Source organism: Staurois parvus, unplaced genomic scaffold, assembly GCF_062004578.1.
Source record: "Staurois parvus isolate SC_StPar_1 unplaced genomic scaffold, SC_StPar_1.0 ptg001879l, whole genome shotgun sequence".
In the NCBI taxonomy this organism is placed as follows: Eukaryota; Metazoa; Chordata; class Amphibia; order Anura; family Ranidae; genus Staurois; species Staurois parvus.
This window is the reverse complement of record NW_028319675.1, coordinates 758,686-780,563: the sequence shown is the minus strand read 5'-3', so window position 1 is coordinate 780,563 and position 21,878 is coordinate 758,686. Positions and strand designations below refer to the sequence as shown.

Here is a 21,878-nt window from a genome sequence, read left to right as displayed (position 1 = left end):
GAAGGGGGGGAAAGTGTCCGGACTGGAAGGGGGGGAAAGTGTCCGGACTGGAAGGGGGTGAAAGTGTCCGGACTGGAAGGGGGGGAAAGTGTCCGGACTGGAAGGGGGGGAAAGTGTCCGGACTGGAAGGGGGTGAAAGTGTCCGGACTGGAAGGGGGGGAAAGTGTCCGGACTGGAAGGGGGGGAAAGTGTCCGGACTGGAAGGGGGGGAAAGTGTCCGGACTGGAAGGGGGTGAAAGTGTCCGGACTGGAAGGGGGGAAAGTGTCCGGACTGGAAGGGGGTGAAAGCATCCGGACTGGAAGGGGGTGAAAGTGTCCAGACTGGAAGGAGGTGAAAGTGTCCGGACTGGAAGGAGGTGAAAGTGTCCGGACTGGAAGGAGGTGAAAGTGTCCGGACTGGAAGGGGGGAAAGTGTCCAGACTGGAAGGAGGTGAAAGTGTCCAGACTGGAAAGAGGTGAAAGTGTCCGGACTGGAAGGGGGTGAAAGTGTCTGGACTGGAAGGGGGGGAAAGTGTCCGGACTGGAAGGGGGTGAAAGTGTCCGGACTGGAAGGGGGGGAAAGTGTCCGGACTGGAAGGGGGGGAAAGTGTCCGGACTGGAAGGGGGGGAAAGTGTCCGGACTGGAAGGGGGTGAAAGTGTCCGGACTGGAAGGGGGGAAAGTGTCCGGACTGGAAGGGGGTGAAAGCATCCGGACTGGAAGGGGGGGAAAGTGTCCGGACTGGAAGGGGGTGAAAGTGTCCAGACTGGAAGGAGGTGAAAGTGTCCGGACTGGAAGGAGGTGAAAGTGTCCGGACTGGAAGGGGGTGAAAGTGTCCAGACTGGAAGGAGGTGAAAGTGTCCGGACTGGAAGGAGGTGAAAGTGTCCGGACTGGAAGGGGGGAAAGTGTCCAGACTGGAAGGAGGTGAAAGTGTCCAGACTGGAAAGAGGTGAAAGTGTCCGGACTGGAAGGGGGTGAAAGTGTCCGGACTTGAAGGGGGTGAAAGTGTCTGGACTGGAAGGGGGTGAAAGTGTCCGGACTGGAAGTGGTTAACAGACCAACAGGGAGTAACTAAGAGAAGAGTTGCGATGTTCACACTTGATGTTCTTACCATCACTGACTTCCAGCTTGGTGGGATGGCTCATGCTGCTGGATTTGGTGCGGCACTTGTACTCTCCGCCATGTTTCTGGGACGCCGATGGAATGGTGAAATCTCTCAAAGTAACATTGAGCACTTTATCATCTTTGTACCAGTAATAGGTCTGGTTATCTTGAACGCCAGATCCCACGTCACATGTTAAGCTCACCGAGTCCCCAGACAATAGATTTCTCCAGTTGGGCGTGAAGGTCACCACGGGTCTCACTACGGCTAAAAAATAAGAGACACACTGAAATGTTTTTTTGCAATACATCTTATCAAAACAAAGCATAAGCCTACGGTTTCCCTCAACCTCCATTGGTGGAGAGGCATCTCCACCAACATTCCCAACCTTATCATGCACTAAACAGTGTGTGATGAGGTTTAGAATGTTGGGTGCCTCTTTACCAATGGAGGTGGAGAGAAGTTGCTCTTAACTAATTTTCAAAGTATCAGTTCCAAACAAACGTTTTTTTGGCATTCATCCTATGAAAATTGAACATAAGCCTTCAGCCTCTCTCCTCATCCAATGGTGGAGAGAAAGTCAACATTCTAAACCTAAACAGTGCGTAGTAAGTTACAGAATATTGGATGCCCAGTCACCGATGTAGATGTAAAAAAGCTGGAGGCTCGTGACTAATCTTCATTGGATGAGCTCTAAAAACGAAATGTTTTTCTGATCGCATGGTATGAAAATTGAGCAGAAGCCTTTAGCCTCTCTCTTCCTCCATTAGTGGAGCGGAATCCAACATTTGAATCCTCATCCCGCACTGAACATTACGGATAAAGTTTAGATTGTTGAATGGAAGTGGTGAAAAGCTGAAACTTGTTAATTTCCATAGAAGGAGCTAAGAAATGTTTTTTGGAATGCATTTTATGAAAATTGAGCAGAAGCCTACAGCTTCTCTAGACCTCCATCGGTCGAGAGGCATCTCCACCAACATTCCCAACCTCGTCACATACTAAACAGTGTGTGATGAGGTTTAGAACGTTGGATGTCTCTTCACCAATGGAAGTGAAGAAAAGTTGAAACTTGTTATTATTAATTTCATAGAATGAGTTCTAAATACAAAAGGTTTTTTGGAATACATCTTATCAAATCTAAGCATAAGCCTACGGTTTCCCTCAACCTCCATCGGTGGAGAGGCTTCTCCACCCACATTCCCAACCTCGTCACATACTAAACAGTGTGTGATGAGGTTTAGAACGTTGGATGTCTCTTTACCGATGGAGAAAAGTAGCAGCTTCTAATTTTCATTTGATATGTTCTAAATAAACGTTTTTTGGAATCAATTATATTAAAATTGAGCACAAGCCTTCAGATTCTCTTCAGTTCCATTGAAGGTTTAGCATGTTGACTTCCTCTCCACCGATGGGGCCGGAGCGAACCTATATGCTGGTGACAAATTTTCTTAGGAGGAGATCTAAATAAGAAATGCAGCTTGTTTCTGCCTTGATTGGTGGAGAGGCATCCAAAATTCTAAACCAGGGGTCTCCAAACTTTATAAACAGAGGGCCAGTTTACTGTCCTTCAAAGTTTAGGCGGGTTGGACTGTGGCCAGTGGGAGAAGAAAATGTCCTGGTCAGGGGTGGACTGACCATTGGAGCACTCGGGCACGGCCCGAGGGCCCGGGGTCTGTAGGGGGCCCCATGAAATGCCCCTGGTACCTTTTATAGGCTTTTTTGGGTGTGCTTTGAGTGTGACTAAGGACACAGGGGCCCCATGATCCCCTATTGCCCAGGGGCCCCATGAGTTGTCAGTCCACCCCTGGTCCTGGTGTCAGTGGGAGTAAACAATGCCTCATCATTGGTATTAGGGGGAGTAATAGCGCCTCATTGTTGATATCAAAGGGAGGAATAGTGCCCCATCATTGGTATCAGTGGGGGGAATAGTGCCCCATCATTGGAGTCAGTGGGGGGAATAGTGCCCCATCATTGGTGTCAGTGGGAGGAATAGTGCCCCATCATTGGTGTCAGTGGGAGGAATAGCGCCCATCATTGGTGTCAGTGGGAGGAATAGTGCCCCATCATTGGTGTCAGTGGGAGGAATAGTGCCCCATCATTGGTATCAGTGGGAGGAATAGTGTCCCATCATTGGTGTCAGTGGGAGGAATAGTGCCCCATCATTGGTATCAGTGGGAGGAATAGTGCCTCATCATTGGTGTCAGTAGGAGGAATAGTGCCCCATCATTGGTGTCAGTAGGATGAATAGTGCCCCATCATTGGTATCAGTGGGAGGAATAGTGCCCCATCGTTGGTGTCAGTGGGGGGAATAGTGCCCCATCGTTGGTATCAGTGGGAGGAATAGTGCCCCATCGTTGGTGTCAGTGGGGGGAATAGTGCCCCATCATTGGTGTCAGTGGGAGGAATAGTGTCCCATCGTTGGTATCAGTGGGAGGAATAGTGCCCCATCATTGGTGTCAGTGGGAGGAATAGTGCCTCATCATTGGTGTCAGTGGGAGGAATAGTGCCTCATCATTGGTGTCAGTGGGAGGAATAGTGCCTCATCATTGGTGTCAGTGGGAGGAATAGTGCCCCATCATTGGTATCAGTGGGGGGAATAGTGCCTCATCATTGGTGTCAGTGGGAGGAATAGTGCCTCATCATTGGTATCAGTGGGAAGAATAGTGACCCATCATTGGTATCAGTGGGAGGAATAGTGTCCCATCATTGGTGTCAGTGGGAGGAATAGTGCCCCATCATTGGTAACAGTGGGAGGAATAGTGCCCCATCATTGGTGTCAGTGGGAGGAATAGTGTCCCATCATTGGTATCAGTGGGGGGAATAGTGCCTCATCATTGGTGTCAGTGGGAGGAATAGTGCCTCATCATTGGTGTCAGTGGGAGGAATAGTGCCCCATCATTGGTGTCAGTGGGAGGAATAGTGCCCCATCATTGATGTCAGTGGGAGGAATAGTGCCCCATCATTGGTGTCAGTGGGAGGAATAGTGCCCCATCATTGATGTCAGTGGGAGGAATAGTGCCCCATCATTGGTATCAGTGGGAAGAATAGTGCCCCATCATTGGTGTCAGTGGGAGGAATAGTGCCCCATCATTGATGTCAGTGGGAGGAATAGTGCCCCATCATTGGTATCAGTGGGAGGAATAGTGCCCCATCATTGGTGTCAGTGGGAGGAATAGTGCCCCATCATTGATGTCAGTGGGAGGAATAGTGCTCCATCATTGGTATCAGTGGGAAGAATAGTGCCCCATCATTGGTGTCAGTGGGAGGAATAGTGCTCCATCATTGGTATCAGTGGGAAGAATCGTGACCCATCATTGGTATCAGTGGGAAGAATAGTGACCCATCATTGGTGTCAGTGGGAGGAATAGTGTCCCATCATTGGTATCAGTGGGAGGAATAGTGCCTCATCATTGGTGTCAGTGGGGGGAATAGTGCCTCATCATTGGTATTAGTGGGAGGAATAGTGCCCCATCATTGGTGTCAGTGGGAGGAATAGTGCCCCATCATTGGTGTCAGTGGGAGGAATAGTGCCCCATCATTGGTGTCAGTGGGAGGAATAGTGCCCCATCGTTGGTATCATTTGGAGGAATAGTGTCCCATCATTGGTGTCAGTGGGAGGAATAGTGCTCCATCATTGGTGTCAGTGGGAGGAATAGTGCCCAATCATTGGTGTCAGTGGGAGGAATAGTGCCCAATCGTTGGTGTCATTGGGAGGAATAGTGCCCCGTCATTGGTGTCATTGGGGGGAATAGTGCTTCATCATTGGTGTCAGTGGGAGGAATAGTGCCCCATCATTGGTGTCAGTGGGGTGAATAGTGCCCCATCGATAGTGTCAATGGGAGGAATAGTGCCCCATCATTGGTGTCAGTGGGAGGAATAGTGCCCCATCATTGGTATCAGTGGGAGGAATAGTGCCCCATCATTGGTGTCAGTGGGGGGAATAGTGCCCCATCATTAGTGTCAATGGGAGGAATAGTGCCCCATCATTGGTGTCAGTGGGAGGAATAGTGCCGCATCATTGGTATCAGTGGGAGGAATAGTGTCCCATCATTGGTGTCAGTGGGAGGAATAGTGCCCCATCATTGGTATCAGTGGGAGGAATAGTGCCTTATCATTGGTGTCAGTGGGAGGAATAGTGTCCCATCATTGGTATCAGTGGGAGGAATAGTGCCCCATCATTGGTGTCATTGGGAGGAATAGTGTCCCATCGTTGGTATCAGTGGGAGGAATAGTGTACCATCATTGGTGTCAGTGGGAGGAATAGTGTCCCATCATTGGTATCAGTGGGGGGAATAGTGCTTCATCATTGGTGTCAGTGGGGGGAATAGTGCCCCATCATTGGTGTCAGTGGGAGGAATAGTGCCCCATCATTGGTATCAGTGGGAGGAATAGTGCCCCATCATTGGTATCAGTGGGAGGAATAGTGCCCCATCATTGGTGTCAGTGGGAGGAATAGTGTCCCATCATTGGTATCAGTGGGAGGAACAGTGCAAAATCATTAGTGTCAATGGGAGGAATTCTGAATGCATGCTATGAAATTAAACACAAGCCTACAGCTTGGCACCACCTCCATTAGTGGTGAGGCCAATATTCTAAACTTTCTTATAATCCTAACAAAGGAGGAAAACCCTGAAACACACTGAAGCATCCAACCTCCTCCAACCTCTGATTTTTTTGGGGCCTTCATAACAGTCATGTTATGTTATTGTTCAGTTGGATCTGCAGTTGCCCTTTGGGGACTTACCTGTCACAGTAATATAAGCGATATCCGACAATGTTCTGTAAGATACGAGGGTTCCATTCTGACCAGAGACCTCTGACTGTAGTCGTTGAACACATTTGTATGTCCCGGTGACTCTTCTGTCCACTTTATGGATATGGAGCTCCGTGTCGGAGGTGGAAAATTTGATCATCTTGTCGTCCTTGTAAAACGTGGTGTTGATCACTTTGAATGAGGATCTGCTCCGACATCTGAGGGTCAGGGGGTCTCCCTCGTATATGGAGGTAGGTCTCTGCAGTACGATATCCTCTGAAAGATAAAAGTCTTAATGTAAGAAGTTCTCCAGGAAGAGTACACCTTCCACCCACAGAGGGGACTTCTACAGAGGAGCCCATGGCTGGGTGAAGTCCAAACCCTTATATGATATCAGGCAGGGGCGGACTGACCATTTGGAAACTTGGGCACTGCCTGAGGGCCCGGGGTCAGTAGGGGGCCCCATGAGATGCCCCTGGTACCTTTTTCATAGGCTTTTTTGAGTTTGGGCAAGGACACAGGGGCCCCATGATCCCCTATTGCCCGGGGGCCCCATGAGTTGTCAGTCTGCCCCTGATATCAGGTAATGTTGAAGAAGTCTAGTTATTATTGGAAGAGCAACCTACATATCTATTTGGTTCCAGGAGTCTCGAAGAACTAACCCCACCACAATATTCATCAAGGTGCGGCTTACACAAGATATGAAGCTCCCAGGGCCCTCCCAACCGCTTGCCAACTGCCAACAGTAAATGTACTGCTGGCGGCCGGCTTCTATAGGCACGGCAACATATCCATACTTTGTGGTGGTCACGCGTCCTGGTGCACCCCTTGGGGCATGCAGCACGGTGATTCCCAAGAAAGCTGTGTTTGGTGGACACAACGGATCGCAGTGCTTGGTTACCCGGCCGCTGTGAGCAGCTGTTAAAAAAATCTGAAGAATATGTTAAAAAAGATATATTTTTAAATAATATATATTTTTTAAAATATATATTTTTAAAATATATTCTTCCGATTTTTTTTTAACATATAAAAAAGTCATTTTAATATATATTTTTACATATATTTTATAAATGCATAAAAAAAATGTAGATGTAGATTTTTAAAGACATACAGTACACTTGAAATGTATTTTGAAAAATATTTTTCATATATTTTGTAATAAAAACATATTTCAACATGCAGTGTATATATATATATATATTTTAAATGAAATATATTGAATAGGGCCAGAATTGTAGTATTTCTACAATGCAGTATATGTATACATGCAGTATATATATATATATACACACACTGTGTATATATATATATATATATATATTTTTTTTTTTTTTTTTTTTTTTTTTTAATTTAATTTATTTTTTCATTCAACATTTCAACATGCAGTGTATATATATATATATTTATTTTTTTTAATTGAAATATATTTTGAAATATATTAAATATGGCCAGAATTGTAGTATTTCAAATATATTTTTCTTCCATGTGGGAATTTAGGGCCCCAAGAAATGCGATGGGCCGTCAGTACATCAGGATGGATCCATTTTCAGATATATACTGTATCCCGTAGACAGGGTCTCCAAACTACAGCCCTTCAACTATTGAAGTACTACAAGTCCCATCATACCTCTGGGTGTCTTGCCTGTGGTTGTCAGAGTCTTGCAAGGCCTCATGGGACTCGCAGTTCCTCAACACCTGGTGGGCCATAGTTTGGAGACCCCGTAGGTCAGGGGTCTCAAACTGGTGGTCCTCCAGCTGTTGCGAAACTACAAGTCTCATCATGCCTCTGCCTTTGGGAGTCATGCTTGTAACTGTCAATCTTGCAAGGCCTCATGGGACTTGCAGTTCCTCAACGCCTGGAGTTCCATAGTTTGGAGACCCCGTAGGTCAGGGGTCTCATATGTTGGCCCTCCAGCTGTTGCGGAACTACAAGTCCCATCATGCCTCTGCCTTTGGGAGTCATGCTTGTAACTGTCAATCTTGCAAGGCCTCATGGGACTTGCAGTTCCTCAACGCCTGGAGTTCCATAGTTTGGAGACCCCGTAGGTCAGGGGTCTCATATGGTGGCCCTCCAGCTGTTGCGAAACTACAAGTCCCATCATGCCTCTGCCTTTGGGAGTCATGCTTGTAACTATCAATCTCGCAGTGCCTCATGGGACTTGTAGTTTGCCAACAGCTGGAGGGCCATCAGCTTGAGACCCCTGACCTACGGGGTCTCCAAACTAAGGCCCTCCAGGTGTTGAGGATCTGCAAGTCCCATGAGGCCTTGCAAGATTGACAGTTACAAGCATGACTCCCAAAGGCAGAGGCATGATGGGACTTGTAGTTTTGCAACAGCTGGAGGGCCACCAATTTGAGACCCCTGACCTGGGCCACCAGTTTGAGACCCCTGAGCTACAGGGTTTCCAAACTATGGCCCTCCAGGCGTTGAGGAACTGCAAGTCCCATGAGGCCTCGCAAGACTCTGACAACCACAGGCAAGACTTTCACACACTGCCTAAATAATATACACCGATTTGGGTTATTTCTTTGCCAGAGACATGTAGAAGACGGTATTTCGGCCTAAATTTATGAAGAAAGAATATTTATTTGCAAAAACTTTTTTACCGAAACTAAAAAATAAAGCGTTTTTCTTCAACATTTTCGATAATTTTCATTTATATACAGTCAGGTCCATAAATATTGGGACATCGACACAATTCTAACATTTTTGGCTCTATACACCACCACAATGGATTTGAAATGAAACGAACAAGATGTGCTTTAACTGCAGACTGTCAGCTCTAATTTGAGGGTATTTACATCCAAATCAGGTGAACGGTGTAGGAATTACAACAGTTTGCATATGTGCCTCCCACTTGTTAAGGGACCAAAGGTAATGGGACAGAATAATAATCATAAATCAAACTTTCACTTTTTAATACTTGGTTACAAATCCTTTGCAGTCAATGACAGCCTGAAGTGTGGAACGCATAGACATCACCAGACGCTGGGTGTCATCCCTGGTGATGCTCTGCCAGGCCTCTACTGCAACTGTCTTCAGTTCCTGCTTGTTCTTGGGGCATTTTCCCTTCAGTTTTGTCTTCAGCAAGTGAAATGCTCAATCGGATTCAGGTCAGGTGATTGACTTGGCCATTGCAGAACATTCCACTTCTTTCCCTTAAAAAACTCTTTGGTTGCTTTTGCAGTCTGCTTTGGGTCATTGTCCATCTGCACTGTGAAGCGTCCAATGAGTTGTGAAGCATTTGGCTGAATATGAGCCGATAATATTCCCGAAACACTTCACAATTCATGCGGCTGCTTCTGTCAGCAGTCACATCATCAATAAATACAAGAGAAGCAGTTCCATTGGCAGCCATACATGCCCACGCCATGACACTACCACCACCATGATCACTGATGAGGTGGTATGCTTAGGACCATGAGCAGTTCCTTCTCCATACTCTTCTCTTCCCATCACTCTGGTACAAGTTGATCTCGGTCTCATCTGTCCATAGGATGTTGTTCCAGAACTGTGAAGGCTTTTTTAGATGTCGTTTGGCAAACTCTAATCTGGCCTTCCTGTGTTTGAGGCTCACCAATGGTTTCCATCTTGTGGTGAACCCTCTGTATTCACTCTGGTGAAGTCTTCTCTTGATTGGTGACTTTGACACACATACACCTACCTCCTGGAGAGTGTTCTTGATCTGGCCAACTGTTGTGAAGGGTGTTTTCTTCACCAGGGAAAGAATTCTTGGGTCATCCACCACAGTTGTTTTCCGTGGTCTTCCGGGTCTTTTGGTGTTGCTGAGCTCACCGGTGCATTCCTTCTTTTTAAGAATGTTCCAAACAGTTGTTTTGGCCACGCTTAATGTTTTTGCTATCTCTCTGATGGGTTTGTTTTGTTTTTTTCAGCCTAATGATGGCTTCACTGATAGTGACAGCTCTTTGGATCTCATCTTGAGAGTTGACAGCAACAGATTCCAAATACAAATAGCACACTTGAAATGAACTCTGGACCTTTTATCTGCTCATTGTAATTGGGATAATGAGGGAATAACACACACCTGGCCATGGAACAGCTGAGAAGCCAATTGTCCCATTACTTTTGGTCCCTTAAAAAGTGGGAGGCACATATGCAAACTGTTGTAATTCCTACACCGTTCACCTGATGTGGATGTAAATACCCTCAAATTAAAGCTGACAGTCTGCAGTTAAAGCACATCTTGTTCGTTTCATTTCAAATCCATTGTGGTTGTGTATAGAGCCAAAAATGTTAGAATTGTGTCCATGTCCCAATATTTATGGACCTGACTGTATATATATAGAAAAAAAACCCCAGTGGTGATCAAATACCCCCGTAAGATGCTCCATTTGTGCGAAAAATGGTATCAATTTCATTTGGGTTGCATGACCGTGCAATTGCCATTTAAGGTAGAGCGGTAATGAATAGCAAGAAAATGGCCTGGTCATGAAGGGGGGGTAAAACCTTTTGGAGGTCAAGTGGTTAAAGTTCGTAAAGGAGGTGATTGAGCTGAAGGGTGTTAATGGACTGGATGGGTTTTGGGGTAAAGAAAATGGCGGCACATACCCGAGCTGTAGAACTTACTTCTATTGACGTTCAGTGTTACGGGTTCGCTGAGATCGCTGGTTCCGGTCCGGCACTGGTAGTATCTTCTGTCATAGTTATAGTTGGCGGACTGGATGATGAGGTTCTGTTGATTCGTATTGATGAGATTGCCGGATCTGTACCAGTAGAAGGTCTCCTTCTCTTGTTCAGCAGATCCCACATTACACGTCAGAGTCACCGAGTCCATGGTGAAGACCACCTTCCAGTTGGGTGTGAAGGTCACCATGGGCTTCACCTCATCTCCTGCTAAACATATAATGGACATTTAATAGGAACACCGACTTAAAAACTCAAAACCCAAAACTTTAGTTATAGGTGGAGCTTGTTCTGTTCTGTCCACTTGGGCATTTTGGATGTTCCTACCCACCTTTGTGTGTCCCAATTCCTCCTATTACTCAGCACAAGGATGGGGGAACTCCTCATATTGGGCACAGTGGGGGGAACAGACCTGGGAACTCAGCACAAGGATGGTGGGAACTACTCATAATGGGCACAGTGGGGGGAACAGACCTGGGAACTCAGCACAGGGATGGTGGGAACTACTCATAATGGGAACAGCGGGTGTACAGACCCGGGAACTCGGCACAGGGATGCTGGGAGCCCCTCATAATGGGCACAGCGGGTGTACAGACCTGGGAATTCAGCACAAAGGATGGTGGGAACCCCTCATAATGGGCACAACGGTGTACAGATCTGGGAACTTGGGACAGGGATGGTGGGAACGCCTCACAATGGGCACAGCAGGTGTACAGATCCGGGAACCAGGGGCGGACTGACCATTTGGAAACTCGGGCACTCCCCGAGGGCCCGGGGTCAGTAGGGGGCCCCATGAGATGCCCCTGGTACCTTTTCCATAGGCTTTTTTGAGTTTGGGCAAGGACACAGGGGCCCCGTGATCCCCTATTGCCTGGGGGCCCCATGAGTTGTCAGTCTGCCCCTGCTGGGAACTCAGCACAGGGATGGTGGGAACCCCTCATAATGGGCACAGCGGGTGTACAGACCCGGGAACTCAGCACAGGGATGGTGGGAACCCCTCATAATGGGCACAGCGGGTGTACAGACCCGGGAACTCAGCACAGGGATGGCGGGAATCCCTCATAATGGGCACAGTCGGTGTACAGACCTGGGAACTCAGCATAGTAATGGTGGGAACCCCTCATAAGAGCATTACAAAGGCTCCATTGAATGGAGTTCATCTTGTAGTCACCTCTAACATAGACGTAGGTCTCAGCAGAGACGTTCTGGAACTCTCCGAACTCCACCGTCTTCGTACATCTGTATGTCCCACTCACACTTCTGTCTACTTTATCAATATGGAGCTCCGAGGTATTGACCGAGAATTGTATCTCTGCACCGTCCTTGTAGAATGTTGTGTTTGTCCCGTTATATTCCGGGAGGCTATAACACCTCAGAGTCAGGGGGTCCCCTTCATAAAGGTAGGGGGGCTTCTTCAGAACAACAAGGGCTGGAATAGTAAAATAATATTCATGATATCATATTCAATGAAAACCAGACTTCTGCAAGACTTTACTTCAAACACTGAGCCAGTCCCATCAGTCTGTACCAGAGGAGCTTACACTCTAATGTCCCCTCCCCCACAGTCCCATCAGTCTGTACCAGAGGAGCTTACACTCTAATGTCCCCTCCCCCGCAGTCCCATCGGTCTCTGTACCAGAGGAGCTTACGCTCTAATGTCTCCTCCCCCGCAGTCCCATCGGTCTCTGTACCAGAGGAGCTTACGCTCTAATGTCCCCTCCCCCGCAGTCCCATCGGTCTCTGTACCAGAGGAGCTTACGCTCTAATGTCCCCTCCCCCGCAGTCCCATCGGTCTCTGTACCAGAGGAGCTTACACTCTAATGTCCCCTCCCCCGCAGTGCCATCGGTCTCTGTACCAGAGGAGCTTACACTCTAATGTCCCCTCCCCCGCAGTCCCATCGGTCTCTGTACCAGAGGAGCTTACACTCTAATGTCCCCTCCCCCGCAGTCCCATCGGTCTCTGTACCAGAGGAGCTTACGCTCTAATGTCTCCTCCCCCGCAGTCCCATCGGTCTCTGTACCAGAGGAGCTTACGCTCTAATGTCCCCTCCCCCGCAGTCCCATCGGTCTCTGTACCAGAGGAGCTTACGCTCTAATGTCCCCTCCCCCGCAGTCACATCGGTCTCTGTACCAGAGGAGCTTACGCTCTAATGTCCCCTCCCCCGCAGTCCCATCGGTCTCTGTACCAGAGGAGCTTACACTCTAATGTCCCCTCCCCCGCAGTGCCATCGGTCTCTGTACCAGAGGAGCTTACACTCTAATGTCCCCTCCCCCGCAGTCCCATCGGTCTCTGTACCATAGGAGCTTACACTCTAATGTCCCCTCCCCCACAGTCACATCGGTCTCTGTACCAGAGGAGCTCACGCTCTAATGCCCCCTCCCCCACAGTCCCATCGGTCTCTGTACCAGAGGAGCTTACGCTCTAATGTCCCCTCCCCCCACAGTCACATCAGTCTCTGTACCAGAGGAGCTTACACTCTAATGTCCCCTCCCCCACAGTCACATCAGTCTCTGTACAGAGGAGCTTACACTCTAATGTCCCCTCCCCCACAGTCCCATCAGTCTCTGTACCAGAAAAGCTTACACTCTAATGTCCCCTCCCCCACAGTCCCATCAGTCTCTGTACCAGAAAAGCTTACACTCTAATGTCCCCTCCCCCCCAGTCTCTGTACCAGAGGAGCTTACACTCTAATGTCCCCTCCCCCCCAGTCTCTGTACCAGAGGAGCTTACGCTCTAATGTCCCCTCCCCCACAGTCCCATCAGTCTCTGTACCAGAGGAGCTTACACTCTAATGTCCCCTCCCCCACAGTCCCATCAGTCTCTGTACCAGTGGAGCTTACACTCTAATGTCCCCTCCCCCCACAGTCCCATCAGTCTCTGTACCAGAGGAGCTGACACTCTAATGTCCCCTCCCCCACAGTCACATCAGTCTCCGTACCAGAGGAGCTTACACTCTAATGTCCCCTCCCCCACAGTGGTCAGGAATACTCATTGAGCCCCGGGTTGGTCAGTCTGCTGTAGATATGAAGTATAACTCACTGTAACTGACATGCAGGTAGACGGGGTCACTGATATCACTGGTGCTGGTCCGGCACTGGTAGTCTCCACCATTAAACACCGCTGAAGCTGATTGGACGGTGAAGTTCTGCCGATGGATGTCCATCAGTTTCTCATCTCTGTACCAGTAGAACGTTTCATCCTCCCGTGTTGGAGTACCGGTGTCACATGCTATAGTCACCGAGTCTGTGGACATGATAAGTCTCCATGGAGGGGTGAAGGTCACCACGGGCCGGACTAAGGCTACAAAAGCAAAAATAATAGATGCACCATTAAAGGTCCAGGATTTACTACCCTCTGTGCTGTCCAGGTTCCCCTTACGGAGATTTCTCTTCACTTCCTGTGGTGTCACTGAGAAAGGATGTAATTGGAGATCTCTCCATAAAAGAGTAATAAAAACCCAGCAGAGGTTCTAACTCTCCCTCACTCTATCCCTTACACCAGGGGTCTCCAAACCTTCTAAACAAAGGGCCAGTTTACTGTCCTTCAAACTTTTAGGAGGGTGGGGAGGGGGCTGGACTATGGCCAGTGGGAATAGAAAATGTCCTGGTGTCAGTGGGAGTAAAGAGTGTCCCTACTTTGGTGTCAGTGGGAGGAATAGTGCCCCATCATTGGTATTAGTGGGAGGAATAGTGCCCCATCATTGGTATTAGTGGAAGGAATAGTGCCCCATCACTGGCATGAGTGAGAGGAATAGTGCCCCATCACTGGCATGAGTGAGAGGAATAGTGCCCCATCATTGGTATCAGTGGGAGGAATAGTGCCCCATCATTGGTGTTAGTGGGAGGAATAGTGCCCCATCATTGGTGTCAGTGGGAGGAATAGTGCTCCATCATTGGTGTCAGTGGAAGGAATAGTGCCCCATCACTGGTGTCAGTGGGAGGAATAGTGCCCCATCACTGGTGTCAGTGGGAGGAATAGTGCCCCATCATTGGTGTCATAAGGAGGAATAGTGCCCCATCATTGGTATCAGTGGGAGGAATAGTGCCCCATCATTGGCATCAGTGGGAGAAATAGTGTCCCATCATTGGTGTCAATGGGAGGAATAGAGCCCCATCCTTGGTGTCAGTGGGAGGACTATTGCCCCATAATTTGTATTAGAGGGAGGAATAGTACCCCATCCTTGGTGTCAGTGGGAGGAACAGTGGCCCATCATTGGCATGAGTGAGAGGAATAGTGCCCCATCATTGGTGTCACTAGAAGGAATAGCGCCCCATCATTGGCATCAGTGGGAGGAATAGTGCCCCATCATTGGTGTCAATGGGAGGAATAGATCCCCATCCTTGGTGTCAGTGGGAGGAATAGTGTCCCATCATTGGTGTCAATGGGAGGAATAGATCCCCATCCTTGGTGTCAGTGGGAAGACTATTGCCCCATCATTTGTATTAGAGGGAGGAATAGTGCCCCATCATTGGTGTCAGTGGGAGGATCAGTGCCACATCATTGGCATCAGTGGGAGGACTAGTGTCCCATCATTGGTGTCAATGGGAGGAATAGTGCTACATCCTTGGTGTCAGTGGGAGGAACAGTGGCCCATCATTGGCATGAGTTAGAGGAATAGTACCCCATCATTGGTGTCAGTAGGAGGAATAGTGCCCCATCATTGGTGTCAGTCGGAGGAATGGTACCCCATCATTGGTGTCAATGGGAGGAATAGTGCCCCATCATTGGTGTCAGTGGGAGGAATAGTGCCCCATCATTGGTGTCAGTGGGAGGAATAGTGCCCCATCATTGGTGTCAGTCGGAGGAATAGTACCCCATCATTGGTGTCAATGGGAGGAATAGTACCCCATCATTGGTGTCAATGGGAGGAATAGTGCTCCATCATTGGTGTCAGTGGGAGGAATAGTGCCCCATCATTGGTGTCAGTCAGAGGAATAGTACCCCATCATTGGTGTCAGTGGGAGGAATAGATCCCCATCCTTGGTGTCAGTGGGAAGACTATTGCCCCATCATTTGTATTAGAGGGAGGAATAGCGCCCCATCGTTGGTGTTAGTAGGAAGACTAGTGATCTATCATTGGTGTCAGTGGCAGGGATAGTGCCCCTTTTTTCAGTGTCAGTGGCAGGAACTATGCCCCGCTGTTGCTGTCAGTGGGGGGAATAATTATGCAAGGATTGGATAAAAGCAAGCAAAGGGCCACATTCCACAGTTTGGAGACCAATGCCTTAAACTAAAAATGAAAAAAAGTCTGGCAAGGATTCAAGTTTTGAACAAAAATTGGACCCTGGATGGGTTGTTTAGGGTCCTAAAAGCAGAAAAGCCATCTGATTACACTACTTCTTAGTATGAGCGACTTTCATATCAGCTATTAGTTGCCAGAAACCCCATCGAGGAGATTTCTCAATACACTGGCAGTCAATATGTCATCACATGGAAATAATTGATGCAATCATGTCAAGAAATGGGAAAAAAGCCTCCAAATTATAGACCATCTACATGGTACCCACCAGATTCTGCTGCAACCGAACCTGAAAAACAGAAAACAAAGAACGAGTATCCGTGAGTCTTCTGATTTCTATGGTAACATCTAAAATTAAGGTGAGCTCCTACTTGGCAGCTATTGAGAATTTTCAGTGCCATCACTCGCTCAACAAGAGAAGAATTCACAGGAACCGAAATGGAAAATGGTTGGTCCTTAAATTACTGAAAAAAAGTTCCACAGGTCTATCATTGGGGGTTGTGGTAGAGTTACTGGTCCAACAGATGTTGGTATCTTTCTAATACTGTTTCTGCACCAAGATATCCCAGGAACACCTTGAAAGTCCTAGGAAGAACCAAGAATTTTAAGCTGTTCTTGGGATATCTTGGTAAAGAAAAACCAGGGTCCAATACTGGGCAACAGGAGCTGCCTAATGCCGTGTCTATGCAAAAACATCCCAGGAACACCCTGAAATCCTGAAATAGACAATGGAGTCTTGTATTGGAAAGTGGGACGTACCCAGACATTCTAGGAACACCTTGAAATTCCAAAGGAAGAACCAGGATGTGATACTGGGCAGCAGGAAGCATCCAATGACATGCCCATGCTAAGACATTCTAGGAACACTTTGAAATCTCCAAGAAAAGACCAGAGTCTGATACTGGCATTGGGAGGAGCCTAATACTGTGTCTGTGTGCATAGATATATCAGGAAATCCTTGGAATTCCGAAGGAATCCTTCAGGATTCAAGGTGCTCTTTGGGATGCCTTGACACAGAAGAACCAGGGTCCAGTACTGGACTGCAGGTTTCTAATGCTGAGTCTGTGCCAAGACATCTCAGGAACACCTTGAAATTCCAAAAGGAAGAACCAGGATGTGATACTGGGCAGCAGGAAGCATCCAATGACATGCCCATGCTAAGACATTCTAGGAACACTTTGAAATGCCCAAGAAAGGACCAGGGTCTGATACTGGGCATTGGGAGGAGCCTAATACTGTGTCTGTGTGCATAGATATACCAGGAAATCCTTGGAATTCCCAAGAAAGGACCAGGGCCTGATACTGGCATTGGGAGAAGCCTTATACTGTGTCTGTGCTGGGATCTGATACTGGGCAGCAGGAAGCATCCAATGACATGTCCATGCCAAGACATTCTAGGAACACTTTGAAATCCTCAAGAAAGGACCAGGGTCTGATCAGGGGCGGAGTGACAACTCATGGGGCCCCCAGGCAATAGGGGATCATGGGGCCCCTGTATCCTCGCCCACACCCAAAAAAGCCTATGAAAAAGCCAATGAAAGGTACCAGGGGCATCACATGGGGCCCCCTACTGACCCTTTGCCCTCAGGCGGTGCCCGAGTGCTCGAATGGTCAGTCCGCCCCTGGGTCTGATACTCCGCATTGGGAGAAGCCTTATACTGTGTCTGTGCCAGGATCTGATACTGGGCAGCAGGAAGCATCCAAGGACATGCCCATGCTAAGACATTTTAGGAACACTTTGAAATACCCAAGAAAGGACCAGAGTCTGATACTGGGCTTTGGGAGGAGCCTAATACTGTGTCTGTGTGCATAGATATACCAGGAAATCCTTGGAATTCCCAAGGAATCCTTGAGGATTCAAGGTGCTCTTTGGGATGCCTTGACACAGAAGAACCAGGGTCCGGTACTGGACTGCAGGAAGTGTTTAATGCTGTGTCTGTGTCAAGACATCCCAGGAACACCTTGAAATTCCAAAGGAAGAACCATGATCTGATACTGGGCAGCAGGAAGCATCCAATGACATGCCCATGCTAAGACATTCTAGGAACACTTTGAAATCCCCAAGAAAGGACCAGGGTCTGACACTGGGCATCGAGAGAAGCCTAATACTGTGTCTGTGTCCATAGATATACCAGAAAATCCTTGGAATTCCCAAGGAATCCTTCAGGATGCAAGGTGCTCTTTAGGATGCCTTGACACAGAAGAACCAGGGTCTGGTACTGGACTGCAGGAAGTGTCTAATGATGTGTCTGTACCAAGACATCTCAGGAACACCTTGACATTCCAAAGGAAGAAACAGGATGTGATACTGGGCAGCAGGAAGCATCCAATGACATGCCCATGCTAAGAAATTCTAGGAACACTTTGAAATCCCCAAGAAAGGACCAGGGCCTGATACTGGGCATTGGGAGGAGCCTAATACTGTGTCTATGTGCATAGATATACCAGTAAATCCTTGGAATTCCCAAGAAAGGACCAGGGCCTGATACCGGCATTGGGAGAAGCCTTATACTGTGTCTGTGCTGGGATCTGATACTGGGCAGCAGGAAGCATCCAATGACATGTCCATGCCAAGACATTCTAGGAACACTTTGAAATCCTCGAGAAAGGACCAGGGCCTGATACTGGGAATTGAGAGAAGCCTTATACTGTATCTGTGGGCATAGACATACCAGAAAATCCTTGGAATTCCCAAGGAATCCTTCAGGATGCAATGTGATCTTTGGGATGCCTTGACACAGAAGAACCAGGGTCTGGTACTGGACTGCAGGAGGTGTCTAGTGCTGTGTCTGTGCCAAGACATCCCAGGAACACCTTGAAATTCCAAAGGAAGAACCATGATCTGATACTGGGCAGCAGGAAGCATCCAATGACATGCCCATGCTAAGACATTCTAGGAACACTTTGAAATCCCCAAGAAAGGACCAGGGTCTGATACTGGGCATCGAGAGAAGCCTAATACTGTGTCTGTGTGCATAGACATACCAGAAAATCCTTGGAATTCCCAAGGAATCCTTCAGGATGCAAGGTGCTCTTTGGGATGCCTTGACACAGAAGAACCAGGGTCCGCTACTAGACTACAGGAGGTGTCTAATGCTGTGTCTGTGCCAAGACATCTCAGGAACACCTTGAAATTCCAAAGGAAGAACCAGGTTCTGATACTGGGCAGCAGGAAGCATCCAATAACATGCCAATGCAAGGCATTCTAGGAACACTTTGGATTCCTCTAAAAAAACAGGGTCTGGTCATTGGCAGCAGGAAGTACCTAAAACAGTGTCTATTCAAACACATTCCAGTAACACCTTAGTCATTAGAGATTTTAAAGAGTTCTTTGGGATGTCTAGGCAAAGGCATTTGATATTGGACCTAAGGAAATGTCTAATACTGTGTCTATGCCGAGACATCCAAGAAGTATCTAATACCGTGTCTGTGCCGAGACATCCAAGAAGTGTCTAATACCGTGTCTGTGCCGAGACATCCAAGAAGTGTCTAATACCGTGTCTGTGCCGAGACATCCAAGAAGTGTCTAATACCGTGTCTGTGCCGAGACATCCAAGAAGTGTCTAATACCGTGTCTGTGCCGAGACATCCAAGAAGTGTCTAATACTGTGTCTATGCCGAGACTTCTAAGAAATGTCTAATACTGTGTCTATGCCGAGACATCCAAGAAGTGTCTAATACCGTGTCTATGCCGAGACATCCAAGAAGTATATAATACCGTGTCTATGCCGAGACATCCAAGAAGTGTCTAATACCGTGTCTATGCCGAGACATCCAAGAAGTGTCTAATACCGTGTCTGTGCCGAGACATCCAAGAAGTGTCTAATACTGTGTCTGTGCCGAGACATCCAAGAAGCGTCTAATACCGTGTCTGTGACGAGACATCCAAGAAGCGTCTAATACCGTGTCTGTGCCGAGACATCCAAGAAGTGTCTAATACTGTGTCTATGCCGAGACTTCCAAGAAATGTCTAATACTGTGTCTGTGCCGAGACATCCAAGAAGTGTCTAATACCGTGTCTGTGCCGAGACATCCAAGAAGTGTCTAATACTGTGTCTATGCTGAGACATCCAAGAAGTGTCTAATACTGTGTCTGTGCCGAGACATCCAAGAAGTGTCTAATACCGTGTCTGTGCCGAGACATCCAAGAAGCGTCTAATACCGTGTCTGTGCCGAGACATCCAAGAAGTGTCTAATACTGTGTCTATGCTGAGACATCCAAGAAGTGTCTAATACTGTGTCTGTGCCGAGACATCCAAGAAGTGTCTAATACCGTGTCTGTGCCGAGACATCCAAGAAGCGTCTAATACCGTGTCTGTGCCGAGACATCCAAGAAGTGTCTAATACTGTGTCTATGCCGAGACTTCCAAGAAATGTCTAATACTGTGTCTGTGCCGAGACATCCAAGAAGTGTCTAATACCGTGTCTGTGCCGAGACATCCAAGAAGTGTCTAATACCGTGTCTGTGCCGAGACATCCAAGAAGTGTCTAATACTGTGTCTATGCCGAGACATCCAAGAAGTGTCTAATACCGTGTCTGTGCCGAGACATCCACCTTGAAATCCCCAAGAAAGTATCTGGGGTTTGATACTGGGAAGAATAAAGTGCCGAATACTGCATCTGTGCCAAAACATCCCAGGAACACCTTAACCACTTGCTGCCCTGCCACTGCATATATACGTGTGCAGGGCAGCACTGGGGCGCAAAACCACGTTTTAAAACGGGTTCCGCGCTCCCGACGTTTTCGCCGGCAGGGGCGTGCGCGCGCGCTCCCGCCGACCCGCGGGTGACACCATTTGATCCCGGAGGAATCAATCATTAGATTTCAGCCAGTGATGTCTGGCTGAAATCAGATGATCGGTCCCTGTTCTATCCTGTCCTGTGTTGACATTTACACAGGACAGGATATGATGTCATTCTTCTCTGCCTGGAGACATTCGGTTCCAGACAGAGAAGAAGACATACAAAAAGTGAGTAAAAGAGCACATACCCACAGTTAGAACACTCTAGGACACATTTAACCCCCTGATCGCCCCCCTCCCAGTTAACCCCTTCACTGCCCTGTCACCAGTGTCACTGATCAGTGAACCAGTTTTTACTGATCACTGTATCAGTGTTCCTGGCGACTTCCGATAGTGTTAGCGCCCCTCCCAGATAGCGCCAGTTTGCCCGCCAGTACACCAGTAATCCCATTTAACCCCTTGATCGCCCCCCCTCCCCTAGTTAACCCCTTCACTGCCCTGTCACCAGTGTCATTGATTACAGTGAACAGATTTTTACTGATCACTGTATTAGTGTCACTGGCGACTTCCAAGAAAGCGCCAGTTTGCCCGCTAATGCACAGGATTTTTTTTACCAAAAACATGGAGCAGAATACATTTTGGCTTAAATTTATGACTAACTTTGAGTTTACGATATATTTTTTATAGCTGAAAGTAGAAAATATTGTTTTTTTTCCAAATTTCCGTGTTTTTATTGTTTATAGCGCAAAAAATAAAAAGCGCACAGGTGATAAAATACCATCAAAAGAAAGCTCTATTTATGTGAAAAAAAGGACGTAAATTTCGTTTGGGTGCAGCACTGCATGACCGCGCAATTATCATTTGAATTAGCGCAGCGCCAAACAGCAAAAAAAGGCGTGGTCATTAAGGGGGGTAAATCCTCAGGAGCTCAAGTGGTTAACACTTCCAAGTAAATGTAGGGGATGTAAAATGTTCCTGAGATGCCTTCACACAGAGGAACCAGTGGGCCAGTGGTAGTGCCTAATATCATATCTGCACCAAGACATCCCAGGAACACCTTGAAATCTCCAAGAAAGAGCTGCAGTGCAAAGACAAGCAAATATACTCACCTAAAATCAGCAGGACGAAGGTGGACAACATCATCCCTTGACAGATAGACACAGAATAAAAGATTTGGTTTAGTTACGAGACGTTAAATCCCGGGTGACACTTCCTGTGATGAAACTGGCTTCTGCTTTTGTTTAGTTCTAAGATTTCTAAATGTTTGCCAACATTTCCCAACACCTGTCCTCATATACACCGCGTTCCAAATGATTATGCAAATTCTATTTAAGTGTCACAAAGATTAAATAATTTGTTTTTCAGTGTAACTCATGGATGGCATTGTGTGTCAGGGCTCTTTTGATCACTGAAAACA

General features: G+C 47.6%; 1 protein-coding gene across 2 annotated transcripts in view; it reads right to left on the bottom strand.

The window, feature by feature from the left end:
- The window catches only part of LOC149433919 (Fc receptor-like protein 3), a 28,551-nt gene extending 6,942 nt beyond the window's left edge, over nucleotides 1-21,609 (bottom strand). The window contains exons 1-7 of one of the 2 annotated variants that reach the window (XM_089664298.1): nucleotides 21,571-21,609; nucleotides 15,988-16,008; nucleotides 13,520-13,780; nucleotides 11,651-11,908; nucleotides 10,423-10,689; nucleotides 5,826-6,110; nucleotides 1,091-1,348 (exon numbers count right to left, since the gene is read on the bottom strand). In XM_089664298.1, coding sequence (XP_089520424.1) covers nucleotides 1,091-1,348; nucleotides 5,826-6,110; nucleotides 10,423-10,689; nucleotides 11,651-11,908; nucleotides 13,520-13,780; nucleotides 15,988-16,008; nucleotides 21,571-21,604 — 1,384 coding nt within the window. In that variant the 5' untranslated portion in view covers nucleotides 21,605-21,609. The remainder of the gene's footprint in view (nucleotides 1-1,090; nucleotides 1,349-5,825; nucleotides 6,111-10,422; nucleotides 10,690-11,650; nucleotides 11,909-13,519; nucleotides 13,781-15,987; nucleotides 16,009-21,570) is intronic. The other variant, XM_089664299.1, reaches the window with a different exon arrangement.
- Between the last annotated feature and the right edge of the window lie 269 nt (nucleotides 21,610-21,878).